Source organism: Coregonus lavaretus, assembly GCF_964263955.1.
Source record: "Coregonus lavaretus genome assembly, chromosome: 6".
NCBI lineage: Eukaryota > Metazoa > Chordata > Actinopteri > Salmoniformes > Salmonidae > Coregonus > Coregonus lavaretus.
In genome coordinates, this window is record NC_139993.1 from 41,265,212 (window position 1) to 41,283,801 (window position 18,590).

General features: G+C 50.2%; 1 protein-coding gene across 1 annotated transcript in view; it reads right to left on the bottom strand.

Annotated features, from left to right (window-relative positions):
- Positions 1–291: 291 nt before the first annotated feature.
- LOC311131043 (cytosolic carboxypeptidase 6-like) overlaps positions 292–18,590 on the bottom strand; it is a gene marked incomplete at its 3' end in the record, with an annotated part of 241,496 nt that continues 223,197 nt past the window's right edge. The window contains exons 6-7 of the mRNA XM_084163865.1: positions 3,215–3,254; positions 292–449 (exon numbers count right to left, since the gene is read on the bottom strand). Of these exons, the coding sequence (XP_084019991.1) occupies positions 292–449; positions 3,215–3,254 (198 nt within the window). The remainder of the gene's footprint in view (positions 450–3,214; positions 3,255–18,590) is intronic.

The window sequence follows — 18,590 nt, forward strand, 5'->3', positions numbered from 1 at the left end:
CTGCGGTGTGTGTGTTAGTGTACCATTGTGGTGAAAACAATGGCCAGGGCTAATCATTATTTAGTTGTGGCAGGTCTGGAAAGGTCAGCAGTCTGAAATGTCAGACTTCAATAGAGCCAGATGCGCATCGCTCCGCTCAAGTGTCCAATTAAAGAGGGAATACCGAGGTTGTGGGGGGGAAGCGCACTTCAGACAGAGGGGCTAATGAAGGCCCCTGTACGGAGGCTGGGGCCAGCATGGCTGATGCTGATCCACTGAGCATCCTGGAGCCCTCCCCTCTCACACCCACCATCACCCACTGAGCTGCATGGGCCCTGTGAACCACTGAGGGCCTATCCTCTTTTGACCCTCACTCAGACCCCCACACCCACGGCCATGGCCACACTTGATCTTATTAGTGTCCTCACACCTCCAGCACTGTCTGCAGCCCCGCTGCCCGACTGCACGTACTGTAAATGAAAGAGGAGAGAGGAGAGATGTCTTGGAGAGAGGATAGAAAGGGAGGGAGAGAAGAAGAGAGCGAGCCTCCTTTAATCTTGAGGCAGAAGGGGAGAGAGTGTCCTCCTGTTGTTGCCTCCGTACCAGCCTCATTCATCTAAAAGCACAGGCTGTTTTCCATACAACGGGCATAATAACCTACCCACAGACTGCAAGGGCCCAGTGAAGAGTCACAGGTGGGAGGAAGTAAGCCTTATTGTTCTCCCACTGTGAATTGTAATAAGCACAGTGCAGGTCCATACAATATGTCTGCAAGGAGCACAGTACAGCAGTCCTGCCTGTATACACAGCCAGAAAACCAGAAAACTAACCAGACTGGCCAGTGCATTGAGCAGAAGAGTTGTCACTTAAAAAAAGAGACAAAGACCCTGATATGACGTATAATGCTCTGCATGTCTGGTTGCCCTTTTCAGAGTTGTCAAGGTTAGAGATAGTCTTGCCTGGGCATTGGGAACAGATGCCAAATAAATCTGGGAAATTAGCAGGCTCCACGTGCCTCCCTCACATAAGCATTATTTTAATCAAAGCACATTAGACCATCCAGATAATTTAGACATAATGGGCACTGTATCATTTCTGGCATACCCATCTGTTTCCTCTCGCAATCTCTGCAATTTGCTCCATCACCCAGCTGCTTTTCCAAGACATTGGGTTCCCCTTCCCCAGCAAAGACTCTTTACAGCAGTACCAGTCCAACTGGGGCACTCCAGATCACAACACATTGCAGCTCCACTGAGTGGCAGACACATGCTATTTTATGATGCCATATAAAATGAAAATAATAGACAAGAGTTATTCCCATTAAATCCAATTAAATGAAAATAAACATAATAGATATTTTAATGTCTTCATTCACATTGCTACAGTGCCTTGCAAAAGTATTCATCCCCCTTGGCGTTTTTCCTATTTTGTTGCATTACAACCTGTAATTTAAATTGATTTTTATTTGGATTTCATGTAATGGACACACACAAAATAGTGCAAATCAGTGAAGTGGAATGAAAAAAAGAACTTGTTTCAAAAAAGTATAAAAAATAAATAACGGAAAAGTGGTGCGTGCATATGTATTCACCCCCTTTGCTATGAAACCCCTAAATAAGATCTGGTGCAACCAATTACCTTCAGAAGTCACATAATTTGTTAAATAAAGTCCACCTGTGTGCAATCTAAGTGTTACATGATCTGTCACATGATCTCAGTATATATACACCTGTTCTGAAAGGCCCCAGAGTCTGCAACACCACTAAGCAAGGGGCACCACCAAGCAAGCGGCCCCATGAAGACCAATGAGCTCTCCAAACAGGTCAGGGACAAAGTTGTGGAGAAGTACAGATCAGGGTTGGGTTATAAAAAAATATCAAAAACTTTGAACATCCCACGGAGCACCATTAAATCCATTATTAAAAAATGGAAAGAATATGGCACCACAACAAACCTGCCAAGAGAGGGCCGCCCACCAAAACTCACGGACCAGGCAAGGAGCGCATTAATCAGAGAGGCAACAAAGAGACCAAAGATAACCCTGAAGGAGCTGCAAAGCTCCACAGCGGAGATTGGAGTATCTGTCCATAGGACCACTTTAAGCCGTACACTCCACAGAGCTGGGCTTTACGGAAGAGTGGCCAGAAAAAAGCCATTGCTTAAAGAAAAAAATAAGCAAACACGTTTGATGTTCGCCAAAAGGCATGTGGGAGACTCCCAAAACATATGGAAGAAGGTACTCTGGTCAGATGAGACTAAAATTGAGCTTTTAGGCCATCAAGGAAAACGCTATGTCTGGCACAAACCCAACACCTCTCATCCCCCCGAGAACACCATGTTTTTCATCGGCAGGGACTGGGAAACTGGTCAGAATTGAAGGAATGATGGATGGCGCTAAATACGGGGAAATTCTTGAGGGAAACCTGTTTCAGTCTTCCAGAGATTTGAGACTGGGACGGAGGTTCACCTTCCAGCAGGACAATGACCCTAAGCATTCTGCTAAAGCAACACTCAAGTGGTTTAAGGGGAAACATTTAAATGCCTTGGAATGGCCTAGTCAAAGCCCAGACCTCAATCCAATTGAGAATCTGTGGTATGACTTAAAGATTGCTGTACACCAGCGGAGCCCATCCAACTTGAAGGAGCTGGAGCAGTTTTGCCTTGAAGAATGGGCAAAAATCCCAGTGGCTAGATGTGCCAAGCTTATAGAGACATACCCCAAGAGACTTTGGGGGGGGGGGGGGGGGGGGGGGGGGGGGGGGGTGAATAGTTATGCACGTTCAAGTTTTCTGTTTTTATGTCTTATTTCTTGTTTGTTTCACCATAAAAAATATTTAGCATCTACAAAGTGGTAGGCATGATATGTAAATCAAATGATACAAAAAATATATATATTTTAATTCCAGGTTGTAAGGCAACAAAATAGGAAAAATGCCAAGGGGGGTGATTACTTTCGCAAGCCACTGTATATCATTGTGCAGACGTTTTGAAAGTTTAAAGTGGATGTGAGAATGCACATACCATCAGGGTGGTATAACGAACAAAGCAATGACACTAGGTTGTCTGGTAACTGATCATGTAGTGCCCCATTATCCAGTGAACCTTTATCTTTAAATGTGTACTGTGTGCTAGTCACTATCAGATCTGCAAACAGAAGTTGTTTTCTGTCCACTCACTCACTCACTCACTCACACCCCATCAGCATCAGTAGAGTTAGGAAACACTGGACACTCACCAGGGCTGGTGATGGTTAGGAGGTCAAGACGTCGCTGTTGCTGTAACGAAAAGAGAAGAGAAGCAAGGTCAGAAGGTCTTAGGGCAAAAATGTGTCGGTGAAGTCGAAATCTCTCAAAAAGAAAGAAAATGACAGAAAAATATAATATTATAGTCATCATCGAATTATAGTACAGTCGTGGTCAAAGGTTTTGAGAATGACACAAATATTAATTTTCACAAAGTCTGCTGCCTCAGTTTTTATGATGGCAATTTGCATATACTCCAGAATGTTATGAAGAGTGATCAGATTAATTGCAATTAATTGAAAAGTCCCTCTTTGCCATGAAAATGAACTTAATCCCCAAAAAACATTTCCACTGCATTTCAGCCCTGCCACAAAAGGACCAGCTGACATCATGTCAGTGATTCTCTCGTTAACACAGGTGAGAGTGTTGACGAGGACAAGGCTGGAGATCACTCTGTCATGCTGATTGAGTTAGAATAACAGACTGGAAGCTTTAAAAGGAGGGTGGTGCTTGAAATCATTGTTCTTCCTCTGTTGACCATGGTTACCTGCAAGGAAACACGTGCCGTCATCATTGCTTTGCACAAAAAGGGCTTCACAGGCAAGGATATTGCTGCTAGTAAGATTGCACCTAAATCAACCATTTATCGGATCATCAAGAACTTCAAGGAGAGAGGTTCAATTGTTGTGAAGAAGGCTTCAGGGCGCCCAAGAAAGTCCAGCAAGTGCCAGGACTGTCTCCTAAAGTTGATTCAGCTGCGGGATCGGGGCACCACCAGTGCAGAGCTTGCTCAGGAATGGCAACAGGCAAGTGTTAGTGCATCTGCACGCACAGTGAGGCGAAGACTTTTGGAGGATGGCCTGGTGTCAAGAAGGGCAGCGAGGAAGCCACTTCTCTCCAGGAAAAACATCAGGGACAGACTGATATTCTGCAAAAGGTACAGGGATTGGACTGCTGAGGACTGGGGTAAAGTTATTTTCTCTGATGAATCCCCTTTCCGATTGTTTGGGGCATCCGGAAAAAAGCTTGTCCGGAGAAGACAAGGTGAGCGCTACCATCAGTCCTGTGTCATGCCAACAGTAAAGCATCCTGAGACCATTCATGTTTGGGGTTGCTTCTCAGCCAAGGGAGTGGGCTCACTCACAATTTTGCCTAAGAACACAGCCATGAATAAAGAATGGTACCAACACATCCTCCGAGAGCAACTTCTCCCAACAATCCAAGAACAGTTTGGTGATTAACAATGCCTTTTCCAGCATGATGGAGCACCTTGCCATAAGGCAAAAGTGATAACTAAGTGGCTCGGGGAACAAAACATTGAAATGTTGGGTCCATGGCCAGGAAACTCCCCAGACCTTAATCCCATTGAGAACTTGTGGTCAATCCTCAAGAGGCGGGTAGACAAACAAAAACCCACAAATTCTGACAAACTCCAAGCATTGATTATGCAAGAATGGGCTGCCATCAGTCAGGATGTGGCCCAGAAGTTAATTGACAGCATGCCAGGGCGGATTGCAGAGGTCTTGAAAAATAAGGGTCAACATTGCAAATATTGACTCTTTGCATAAACGTAATGTAATTGTCAATAAAAGCCTTTGACACTTATGGAATGCTTGTAATTAGACTTCAGTATACCATAATAACATCTGACAAATATATCTAAAAACACTGAAGCAGCAAACTTTGCGAAGACCAATACTTGTGTCATTCTCAAAACTTTTGACCACGACTGTATACGTAACATGTATGCTACATTATATTATAGGCATATGCATATAGCAAGTAATATCTGTTTGTGACTGGACACAAACACAAAAAAATAATAAACTGATGCCGATAATTTTTACGACTGAGATAAACAGTATATTATACTGATACTGATATATTATACTGATTTTCGTAAAAATGATCGGCATCAGTTTATTCTTTTTGCACAAGGCAATAGTTTGTCTGATCCATTTCCAACATTCATTCTCTGTGTTGTCTCTATTGCAGCCAGGGGAATGTGCCTTGCCTGTCCGCTCGGCCTGTGTGATGGAGTGTTTTTGAGAGTGTGCCCAATTTTACACTTCATGTCTAGTTTGGAGAGGGGGGCCAGAAGAGGTGCTAGCTCACCCCTCTCTTTAACCCTCTGCCAAGGCTGCAGGCTCCTGAGTGCTGCATTAATCAACACCTTCTCCCTCTCTTACACTGTGTGTCCCCGAGGAACCAGTTCATGCACCACAGGCTAGGGAGGTGTGAGTGTGTGTGTGTGTTTATGTTTGTGTATTCACGCGATGCTACAGATTTTTGTCATTCCCTTGATTGGATGCTGATGATAGGTTCACCTGCTGGGCCACAGACTGTGATCGATGCAAATGTAATCAGAGGATGTAGCTGACTCCCTTAGGATTCAAGCATCTTAATGTAACAACACATGTGTATCCCTCCAAAGCCAACAGTGCTTCAGGTCCACTCTCACCATATGGACAAGAGTCAGATCCTCTCAGATGCACTAAACTAATTTCAGATGAATGCTCAGTGAGTGTTGTGGAGTAGAGAGAGAAGGAGCAGGAAGCACATAGTGGTAGACTAGGCAGCAGAGGTCACTGTGACAGCATGAGAGCAACCAGCCCCAGTAAACCACCTGTGTAGGCTGTTTACTCACCACTTATTTGATATGGAGCCACTGCACTAATCAATATCAAAACAGAAATATATATCTAGACTGTTGCTACATATAGATATTGTAACACAGAGAAGGCTATCTTAGCTTACATTACATGAGAGATATCATGAACTCAAAGCAATTTTGGGGATTTAAAAAATTATGTCAGTATTATGTTATGTCATTTGAGAGAAAATACTTACTGCAGTGGACAAATTATTAAATCAAATTCCGACATGATATTTTTTGTCCATTGATTGATTTCTGTAATAAAGTCATTTTGAAATTATTCTATCCCCTCCTAATTCATAAAATACCTCTCTCTGATTTTGTTTAAATAACCAACAGGCTGATGTTCATGCAGAATTCTTATTTAGAACTTTGTAACGCCCTCTACTGGCAGTCTGTTATTCTGCAAGTGAAAGTGTGGAAGAAGAAAAACAATGATTCCCTCTTGTCAAGACACACTCTCTTTGGGAAAGTAAGGCTGGCTGCGTGATCAAAATCAGTGGAGTATGTCCATGTTATTAAAATCAGTCCCCTGAAAACATTCAACACAGCATATTCAGACAGATTACCTCTAAGTACAAAACTATGCTCAGTACAGATACAGCATTCAGAGAAAAGTGTGTACATGAAGACATTTCCCTTGTAACTAATTCACAAAAATCCATCAAAATGTCACATGAAAACTCATTCTGGTGTTGCCTGAATACTCAGTTCGGTGAAATAAAGAGAGTAGAAACCATATTCATACAGGTGTGAAAACCCATTCACGATAGCTCTCAGTAAAATAACATTGATCTGCCATATACTGTACGTCACTGTAACGAGCCAGTCCATATCACAGGGTTACTGTGTGCCACTGGCCAGCATGGAGAGGAACGGAGGAGGATTGGCATACTGTGTTTCAGCCTGGCCCAATCCTGTACCCTGACGCTGCTTATCCTGAGATAATTAATCTACTGTGAATTAGAGTATTATAGCACACTAACACTGCTCGCATCACTCTCTCATTGTCACCCCTTACATGGATAAGGTGCTTAGTGTTTCCCAGGAAGAGAGAGAGAGAGAGAGAGAGAGAGAGAGAGAGAGAGAGAGAGAGAGAGAGAGAGAGAGAGAGAGAGAGAGAGAGAGAGAGAGAGAGAAGTATCACATTAGGAAAGGCAATCCTGGGCAGAAAATAGGATTGTATTAATCTTTATCAAACGCAGCCAAGAGCTGTGGAATCACACCACCCAATACACCCTCTGCCAGCACAGCCACCACGCAGAGTGGGTGTCCAGTGCCCCAACACTGTCACAAGGCTTAACCAGGGCCTGATATAGAATGATACTGTGTCAGAGTGTCTGTGTGTGTGTCTGTGTGTGTGTGTGTGTGTGTGTGTGTGTGTGTGTGTGTGTGTGTGTGTGTGTGTGTGTGTGTGTGTGTGTGTGTGTATATCAAGTTGACAGTGCTGATAATTCCCAGTGGCCCAGCCAGAGTCTAAGATTAGTGGGTAGAACAAGTTAAAGGGCTGTGAGGCTGGGAACAGACTGTAGATTGCCAATACACCTACCCAGCTGTCATGGTAACACCTAAACTCCCAAGGTTCCTACTAAAGGTACCAGTGTCACACCATAGCAAATCAAACACAAGATCATGTTTAAAGGACTAAGAGGATATGCTCAGTTTGGGTTTTTATTTATATTTTAGTAATTTAATAAACATTCTTATCCAGAGTGACTTGCAGGAGCAATTAAGGTTAAGTACCTTGTTCAAGGGCATATCGACAGATTTTCACCTAGTCGGCTCTGGGATTCAAACCAGCGACCTTTCAGTTACTGGAACAAAGCTCTCAACTGCTAGGCTACTTGCCACCCCAGTAAATTAGGATTGCCATGATTGATCTTACTTCCTTGCAACTTCATTCTGTAACCTCTGGCTCTTGCCTTGCGTTTAGAGTGTTGGGCAGGTACCCGAAAGGTCGCTGATTCGACTACCCGAGCCGACAATGTGAAAAATCGGTCGATCTGCCCTTGAGCAAGGCACTTACAAATAACTTCACAGATCTTAATTGTAAAGGGTTTAAACACTGTTTCCCATGCTTGTTCAATGAACCATAAACAATTAATGAACATGCACCTGTGGAACAGTCGTTAAGACACTAACAGCTTACAGACGGTAGGCAATTAAGGTCACAGTTATGAAAAACACTAAAGAGGCCTTTCTACTGACTCTGAAAAACACCAAAAGAAAGATGCCAAGGGTCCCTGCTCATCTGCGTGAATGTGCCGTAGGCATGCTGCAAGGAGGCATGAGGACTGCAGATGTGGCCAGGGCAATAAATTGCAATGTCCGTACTGTGAGACGCCTAAGACAGCGCTACAGGGAGACAGGACGGACAGCTGATCATCCTTGCAGTGGCAGACCACGTGTAACAACACCTGCACAGGATCGGTACATCCGAACATCACACCTGTGGGACAGGTACAGGATGGCAACAACAACTGCCCGAGTTACATCAGGAACGCACAATCCCTCCATCAGTGCTCAGACTGTCCGCAATAGGCTGAGAGAGGCTGGACTGAGGGCTTGTAAGCCTGTTGTATGGGGGCCAGTATGAAGAAGACATAAAAAATGTATGCGCTCTGGATAAGAGTGTCTGCTAAATGACTAAAATGTAAATGTTGTAAGGCAGGTCCTCACCAGACATCACCGGCAACAACGTCGCCTATGGGCACAAACCCACCGTTGCTGGACCAGATGTGTCGCGGTTTTGTCTCACCAGGGGTGATGGTCGGATTCGCGTTTATCGTCGAAGGAATGAGCGTTACACTGAGGCCGATACTCTGGAGCGGGATCGATTTGGAGGGTCCGTCATGGTCTGGGCCAGTGTGTCACTGCATCATCGGACTGAGCTTGTTGTCATTGCAGGCAATCTCAACGCTGTGCGTTACAGGGAAGACATCCTCCTCCCTCATGTGGTACCCTTCCTGCAGGCTCATCCTGACATGACCCTCCAGCATGAAAATGCCACCAGCCATACTGCTCGTTCTGTGCGTGATTTCCTGCAAGACAGGAATGTCAGTGTTCTGCCATGGCCAGCGAAGAGCCCGGATCTCAATCCCATTGAGCACGTCTGGGACCTGTTGGATCAGAGGGTGAGGGCTGGGGCCATTCCCCCCAGAAATGTTTGGGAACTTGCAGGTGCCTTGGTGGAAGAGTGGGGTAACATCTTACAGCAAGAACTGGCAAATATGGTGCAGTCCATGAGGAGGAGATGCATTGCAGTACTTAATGCAGCTGGTGGCCACACCAGATACTGACTGTTCCTTTTGATTTTGACCCCCCCCCCCCCCCCCCCTTTGTTCAGGGACACATTATTCAATTTCTGTTAATCACATGTCTATGGAACTTCAGTTTATGTCTCAGTTGTTGAATCTTGTTATGTTCATACAAATATTTACACATGTTAACTTTTCTGAAAATAAACGCAGTTGACAGTGAGATGACGTTTCTTTTTTTGCTGAGTTTATAAAGGTAACAGTCAAAATAAAGGAAGCACCAACATAAAGTGTCTTATTCGGGCGTTGGACCACCACGAGCCAGAACAGCTTCAATGCACCTTGGCGTAGATTCTACAAGTGTCTGGAACTCTATTGGAGGGATGCGACAACATTATTCCACGTGAAATTCCATCTTTTGGTGTTTGTTGATGGAGTAGGAAAACGCTGTCTCAGGCGCCACTCGTGCCCTGTGGATGGGGGCATTGTCATCCTATGGGGGCATAGCCATCATAGCCAAAAGAATGGCCTGCCCAGCATTTTTATACATGACCCTAAGCATGATGTGATGTTAGTTGCTTAAATAACTCAGGAGACACACCTGTGTTTACTTTGTATCCCTCATTTACATAGTGCTTCCATTACTGGCAGTTATATATATACAGTACCAGTCAAAAGTTTGGATACACCTACTCATTCAAGGGTTTTTCTTTATTTTTTTACTATTTTCTACATTGTAGAATAATAGTGAAGACATCAAAACTATGAAATAACACATATGGAATCATGTAGTAACCAAAAAAAGTGTTAAACAAATCAAAATATATTTTAGATTTCATATTCTTCAAAGTAGCAACCCTTTGCCTTGATGACAGCTTTGCACACTCTTGGCATTCTCTCAACCAGCTTCATGAGGTAGTCACCTGGAATGCATTTCAATTAACAGGTGTGCCTTCTTAAAAGTTAATTTGTGGAATTCCTTTCCTTCTTAATGTGTTTGAGCCAATCAGTTGTGTTATGACAAGGTAGGGGTGGTATAGAGAAGATAGCCCTATTTGGTAAAAGACCAAGTCCATATTATGGCAAGAACAGCTCAAATAATCAAAGAGAAACGACAGTCCATCATTACTTTAAGACATGAAGGTCAGTCAATCCGGAAAATTTCTGTGACGATCGTTTAAAGATTAATGGAACCAAGGCGCAGCGTGATAAGCGTACATTTTTATAAGTACTTAACACACGAACAAAACCAAAACAAACGAAACGTGAAGTCCTAGGTTACACACAACAAACCTTAACGGAACAAGATCCCACAAACTAACTGGTGCCAACAGGCTGCCTAAGTATGGTCCCCAATCAGAGACAACGAGCTACAGCTGCCTCTGATTGGGAACCACCCTGGCCAACATAGAACTAAACGATCTAGAACAAAAAACATAGAAACCTAAACATAGAAAATCCACACCCTGGCTCAACATTTAAGAGTCCCCAGAGCCAGGGCGTGACAGTCCCCCCCCCCCCCCCAAAGGCGCGGACTGCGACCGCGCCACACAAACACAAGAGGGTAGGGGCCGGGTGGGCATTCCGCCGCGGAGGCGGATCCGGCTCCGGGCGTGACCACCACCTTTTCTCCACCTCCCCGTTGCGCCCCTGGTCTGGTCTGGCCCAGCTGACTGGAGCTGGACCCGACGCGGTGGACCAGACATTACCGGCTCCGGACTGGAGCCGCTGGCCGGAGCTGGACTGGACACCGGTGGAGCGGATTGCTCTGGCTCCGGAGTGGATCCGCTGACTGGAGTTGGACCGGACCCCGGTGGAGCGGATTGCTCTGACTCCGGAGTGGAGCAGCTGACCGGTGCCGGACCAGGCACCGGTGGAACAGCCACGGGCCGTGCCGGACTGGACACACGCAACACTGGCTTGGTGCGGGGAGCAGGAACGGGCCGGACCGGGCTGACGACGCGCACCACTGGCTTGGTGCGGGGAGCAGGAATGGGCCGGACCGGGCTGACGACGCGCACCACTGTCTTGGTGCGGGGAGCAGGAACGGGCCTGACCGGGCTGACGACGCGCACCACTGGCTTGGTGCGAGGTACAGGAACAGGCCGGACCGGGCAGGCAACGCGCACCACTGGCTTGGTACAAGGGACAGGAACAGGCCGGACCGGGCTGGCGATGCGCACCACTGGCTTGGTGCGAGGGACAGGAACAGGCCGGACCGGGCTGGCGACGCGCACCACTGGCTTGGTGCGAGGGACAGGAACAGGCCGGACCGGGCTGGCGACGCGCACCACTGGCTTGGTGCGGGGAGCAGGAACAGGCCGGACCGGGCTGGCGACGCGCACCACAGGCTTGGTGCGGGGAGCAGGAACAGGCCGGACCGGGCTGGCGACGCGCACCACTGGCTTGGTGCGAGGGGCAGGAACAGGCCGGACCGGGCTGGCGACGCGCACCACTGGCTTGGTGCGAGGGACAGGAACAGGCCGGACCGGGCTGGCGACGCGCACCACTGGCTTGGTGCGAGGGACAGGAACAGGCCGGGCTGGACTGGGAACACGCACCACTGGCTTGGTGCGGGGAGAAGGAACAGGCCGGGCTGGACTGGGAACACGCACCACTGGCTTGGTGCGGGGACTGTGGTGGGCGGACTGGAGGTCTGGAGCGGAGAGCTGACACAACCCATCCTGGCTGAATGCCTATTTCCACACAATATGTGTGAGGCATCAGCACAGGACGTACAGGGCTGTGCACTCGTACTGGCGCTACAGCACGTGGCATTGGCGCAGGATATACGGGACCGAGGAGGCGTACTGGAGGCCACGAGCGTTGAGCCGGCACACCCCGTCCTGGCTGCATGCCCATCTTAGCACAACACGTGCGTGGTGCTAGCACCGGACGTACAGGACTGTGTCGGAACACTCGCGGCACAGTACGTGGCTCCGCATAACACGGAGCCTGCCCAGTCTCACGCTTCCTAGCCTGAGTACGGGGAGTTGGCTCTGCTCTAACTCTAGGCTCCGCCAACCACCCTTTTAGCCCCCCAAATTTTTTTTATTGGGGCTGTCTCTCGGGCTTCCTCCTCGGCCGGTACCCTCTGCGTTGCCGCTGCTCCTCTCTGTAGCGTGCCTCCACAGTCTCCTCCCAAGGACGGCGATCCATTCCGGCCTGAATCTCTTCCCAAGTCCAGGATCCCTTCCCGTCCAGGATCTCCTCCCAAGTCCAGGCTGTCTGTTCCTGGACACGCTGCTTGGTCCTCTTTGGGTGGGATCTTCTGTCACGATCGTTTAAAGATTCATGGAACCAAGGCGCAGCGTGATAAGCGTACATTTTTAATAAGTACTTAACACACAAACAAAAACAAAACAAACGAAACGTGAAGTCCTAGGTTACACACAACAAACCTTAACGGAACAAGATCCCACAAACTAACTGGTGCCAACAGGCTGCCTAAGTATGGTCCCCAATCAGAGACAACGAGCTACAGCTGCCTCTGATTGGGAACCACCCTGGCCAACATAGAACTAAACGATCTAGAACAAAAAACATAGAAACCTAAACATAGAAAATCCACACCCTGGCTCAACATTTAAGAGTCCCCAGAGCCAGGGCGTGACAATTTCAAGAACTTTGAAAGTTTCTTCAAGTGCAGTTGCAAAAACCATCAAGCTGTCACGACTGTCTGTGAGATGCGGTAAACGAAGTCAGGCGCAGGACACAGAACTCTCGGATACGTACTTTTAATACGAAAAGGATCCAAAAGGACACAGAAAATAACTCCACGCAGGGAGGAAATAACCCGCTCACAAAATAGACAACCGTGAAGGGGAAAACAATCACACACAAAGTACAGATGAGAGACAGGGGTAATTATAAGGGAAACAATTAACATAATGACGAACAGGTGTAAACAATACAGACAAAACTAAACAAACACCGATATCATCGAACGGCAGTAGCTAGTACTCCGGGGACGACGAACGCCGAAGCCTGCCCGAGCAAGGAGGAGGAGCAGCCTCGGCAGAATCCGTGGCAGTACCCCCCCCCTTGACGCGCGGCTCCAGCCGTGCGCCGACCCCGGCCTCGGCCTCGGGGACGGCCAGGAGGACGCGGAGCAGGGCGAGTTGGGTGACTCCGGTGGAACTCTGTCAACAGGGAGGGATCTAGGATGTCCCTCCTAGGGACCCAGCACCGTTCCTCCGGACTGTACCCCTCCCACTCCACGAGATACTGCAGACCCCCCATCCGACGCCTCGAATCCACGATGGAACGGACTGAGTACGCCGGAGCCCCTTCGATGTCTAGTGGGGGCGGAGGGGCCTCTCGTACCTCATTCTCCTGGAGTGGACCAGCTACCACCGGACTGAGGAGAGACACATGGAACGAGGGGTTAATGCGATAATTAACAGGCAGCTGTAACCTATAACATACCTCGTTCAATCTCCTCAGGACTTTAAATGGCCCCACAAACCGCCGGCCCAGCTTCCGGCAGGGCAGGTGAAGGGGCAGGTTTCTGGTCGAGAGCCAGACCTGATCTCCCGGTGCATAAACCGGACCCTCACTGCGGTGGCGATCGGCGCTCGCCTTTTGCCGTCTGATGGCCCGCTGCAGATGGACGTGTGCAGCGTTCCATGTCTCCTCCGAGCGCCGAAACCATTCATCCACCGCAGGAGCCTCGATCTGGCTCTGATGCCAGGGTGCCAGAACCGGCTGATAGCCCAACACACACTGGAAAGGAGTGAGATTAGTGGAGGAGTGGCGGAGTGAGTTTTGGGCTATCTCTGCCCAGGGAATATACCCCGACCACTCCTCCTGCCGGTCCTGGCAGTAGGACCTCAGAAACCTACCCACATCTTGGTTTACTCTCTCCACCTGCCCATTACTCTCAGGGTGAAAACCCGAGGTAAGGCTGATCGAGACCCCCAAACGTTCCATAAACGCCCTCCACACTCTAGAGGTGAACTGGGGACCCCGATCAGACACTATATCCTCAGGCACCCCGTAGAGCCGGAAAACGTGATGTAAACAGGGCTTCGGCCGTTTGTAGGGCTGTAGGAAGACCTGGCATAGGGATGAGACGGCAGGCCTTAGGAAACCGATCCACAACGACCAAGATCGTGGTATTCCCCTGGGAGGGGGGAAGGTCCGTGACAAAATCCACCGACAGGTGAGACCACGGCCGTTGTGGAACGGGGAGAGGTTGTAACTTCCCCCTGGGCAGGTGTCTAGGCGCCTTACACTGGCCGCACACCGAGCAGGAAGAAACGTAAACTCTCACGTCCTTAGCTAAGGTGGGCCACCAGTACTTCCCGCTAAGACAGTGCACCGTCCGACCAATACCAGGATGACCAGAGGAGGGTGACGTGTGAGCCCAATAAATCAGTCGGTCACGGACCTCGAGCGGCACGTACCTCCATCCCTCTGGACACTCTGGGGGAGAAGGGTCGGTACGTAACGCCCGCTCGATTTCCGTGTCGACCTCCCACACCACCGGTGCCACGAGACAAGACTCCGGTAGTATGGGAGTGGGCTCAATGGACCTCTCCTCTGTGTCATATCGTCAGGACAGGGCGTCTGCCTTAATGTTCTGTGACCCGGGATATACGTGATCTTAAAGACAAACCGGGCCAGAAACATGGCCCACCTAGCCTGACGAGGGTTCAGTCTCTTCGCTGCCCGGATGTACTCCAGGTTACGATGGTCAGTCAGAATGAGAAAAGGGTGGTTAGCCCCCTCAAGCCAATGTCTCCACACCTTCAGGGCCTGGACCACAGCTAGCAGCTCCTTGTCCCCCACGTCATAATTGCGCTCCGCCGGACTGAGCTTCTTAGAATAGAAAGCACAGGGGCGGAGTTTTGGAGGCGTGCCCGAGCGCTGAGACAGTATAGCACCGATCCCCGCCTCGGACGCATCCACCTCGACTTGGAACGCCAAAGAGGGATCCGGATGTGCCAGCACCGGAGCTGAGGTGAACAGGTCCTTCAAATGACTAAACGCCCTGTCCGCCTCAGCCGACCACTGCAAACGCACCGGGCCCCCCTTTAGCAGGGAGGTAATGGGAGCCGCTACCTGTCCAAAACCCCGGATAAACCTCCGGTAGTAATTGGCAAAAGTCAAAAACCGCTGCACCTCCTTTACTGTAGTTGGAGTCTGCCAATTACGCACGGCTGAAACGAGGTCAATCTCCATCTCCACCCCTGACGCAGACAACCGGTGTCCCAGGAAGGAGATGGACTCCTGGAAAAACAGACATTTCTCTGCCTTCACATACAGATCATGCTCCAACAGTCTACCCAGCACCCGACTGTCACGATCGTCGAACACAGTGGACCAATGTGCAGCGTGATAAGTGAACATAATTTTATTTAGATTCACCACAAGAACAAAACAACAAAACAATAATGTGACGTCCTTGGTTACAATACAAAACCAACACGGAACAAGATCCCACAAAACACTGTGGAAAACAGGCTGCCTAAGTATGGTTCCCAATCAGAGACAACAAGCAACAGCTGATACTTGTTGCCTCTGATTGAGAACCACCCCGGCCAACACAGAAACACATGAGCTAGATAATCAACCTAGAACACAAAACACATAGAAACAACACACCCTGGCTCAACATAACAGAGTCCCAGAGCCAGGGCGTGACAGTACCCCCCCCCCCCCCCCCAAAGGCGCGGACTGCGACCGCGCCAAACATAAACCGAACAGGGAAGGGCCGGGTGGGCATTCCTCCTCTGAGGCGGTTCCGGCTCCGGGCTTGACCACCACCCTCCGTAGCGCCCCTGGTCCAGTCTGGCCCCGCTGGCTGGAGCTGGACTTGACATCGGTGGAGCGGATTGCTTAGGCTCCGATGTGGAGCAGCTGACCGGTACCTGACCAGGCACCGGTGACCCAGGCACGGGCTGTGCCGGACTGACGACGCGCACCACAGGCTTGGTGCGGGGAGCAGGAACGGGCCGGACCGGGCTGACGACGCGCACCACAGGCTTGGTGCGGGGAGCAGGAACGGGCCGGACCGGGCTGACGATGCGCAACACAGGCTTGGTGCGGGGAGCAGGGACGGGCCGAACCGGGCTGACGATGCGCACCACAGGCTTGGTGCGGGGAGCAGGAACGGGCCGGGCCGGGCTGGCGACACGCACCATAGGCTTGGTGCGGGGAGCAGGAACAGGCCGGGCCGGGCTGGCGACGCGCACCATTGGCTTGGTGCGGGGAGCAGGAACAGGCCGGGCCGGGCTGGCGACGCGCACCATTGGCTTGGTGCGGGGAGCAGGAACAGGCCGGGCCGGGCTGGCGACGCGCATCACAGGCTTGGTGCGGGGAGCAGGGACGGGCCGAACCGGGCTGACGAAGCGCACCACAGGCTTGGTGCGGGGAGCAGGAACGGGCCGGACCGGGCTGACGATGCGCACCACAGGCTTGGTGCGGGGAGCAGGGACGGGCCGAACCGGGCTGACGATGCGCACCACAGGCTTGGTGCGGGGAGCAGGAACGGGCCGGGCCGGGCTGGCGACACGCACCATAGGCTTGGTGCGGGGAGCAGGAACAGGCCGGGCCGGGCTGGCGACGCGCACCATTGGCTTGGTGCGGGGAGCAGGAAAAGGCCGGGCTGGGCTGGCGACGCGCACCATTGGCTTGGTGCGGGGAGCAGGAACAGGCCGGGCCGGGCTGGCGACGCGCATCACAGGCTTGGTGCGAGGGACAGGAACAGGCCGGACCGCACTGGGAACACACACCACTGGCCTTACCCGGGGATCAGGAACGGGCCGGACCGGACTGGCAACACACCTCAGTACCTCTCGCCGTGCCTCTACATTTTCCTTCCCTCTACTCGCCAATGGCTCCCGTAACCCGGTGGCCTTCTCTCCTCGTCCACTAACTCGCCCCTTATCTGCCTCCAGCAGTCCCGTCGTCCACGGTGTGAGCCCCCCCCTAAAAATGTATTGGGTTCGTCTCTCCCCCGTGGCTATGGCCTCCATGGCTCTCGCCAGACTCTCCATCTTCTGCTCCCAAGTCCAACCTCTCTCCTCCTCACGCGGCTTGACCCAGTCGAGGTTGATATCCATTAGAGTCCTCTCTGGCGTTGGCTCCTGGACACGCTGCTTGACCCAGTCGAGGTGGACATCCATCAGAGTCACCTCTGGCGTTGGCTCCTGGACACGCTGCTTGGTCCAGTTATGGTGGGATCTTCTGTCACGATCGTCGAACACAGTGGACCAATGCGCAGCGTGATAAGTGAACATACTTTATTTAGATTCACCACACGAACAAAACAACAAAACGATAACGTGACGTCCTTGGTTACAATACAAAACCAACACGGAACAAGATCCCACAAAACACTGTGGAAAACAGGCTGCCTAAGTATGGTTCCCAATCAGAGACAACAAGCAACAGCTGATACTCATTGCCTCTGATTGAGAACCACCCCGGCCAACACAGAAACACATGAGCTAGATAATCAACCTAGAACACAAAACACATAGAAACAACACACCCTGGCTCAACATAACAGAGTCCCAGAGCCAGGGCGTGACACCGACGTACCAGGGACACATGCTCGGTACGTGTAGCGGAGTATATCAGAATGTCATCAATATACACCACTACCCCCTGTCCATGCAAATCCCGGAAAATCTCGTCTACAAATGATTGGAAGACTGAAGGAGCATTCATTAGACCGTATGGCATGACGAGGTACTCATAGTGACCCGAGGTGGTACTGAAGGCTGTTTTCCACTCATCTCCCTCCCGAATGCGCACCAGGTTGTAAGCGCTCCTGAGATCCAATTTTGTGAAGAAGCGCGCCCCGTGTAATGACTCCGTCATACTAGCAATCAGAGGGAGAGGATAGCTGTATTTAATAGTGATCTGATTGAGACCACGGTAATCAATACACAGGCGTAAACCCCCATCCTTCTTCTTCACAAAAAAGAAACTTGAGGACGCAGGAGAAGTGGAAGGCCGTATGTATCCCTGTCTCAAGGATTCGGCGACGTATGTCTCCATAGCAGCCGTCTCCTCCTGAGACAGAGGATACACATGGCTGCGAAGGAGCGCTGCGCCAACCTGGAGGTCTATCGCACAATCCCCCTGTCGATGAGGTGGTAATTGAGTCGCCTTCTTCTTACAGAAGGCGCTTGCCAAATCGGCATACTCAGGAGGAATGTGCATTGTGGGCATTTGGTTCGGACTCTCCACCGTCGTTGCCCCTACGGAAACACCTACACACCGCCCCACACACTGATCAGACCATCCCTTGAGAGCCCTCTGTTGCCATGAAATGTTGGGGTCATGAGATATTAACCAGGGAAGTCCCAACATCACTGGAAATGCAGGAGAGTCAATTAAATACAACTGTATAGTCTCCTCATGACCCTTCTGCGTTTTCATCTTCAGTGGCGCTGTGACCTCCCTAATCAATCCCGACCCCAAAGGCCGACTATCTAGGGC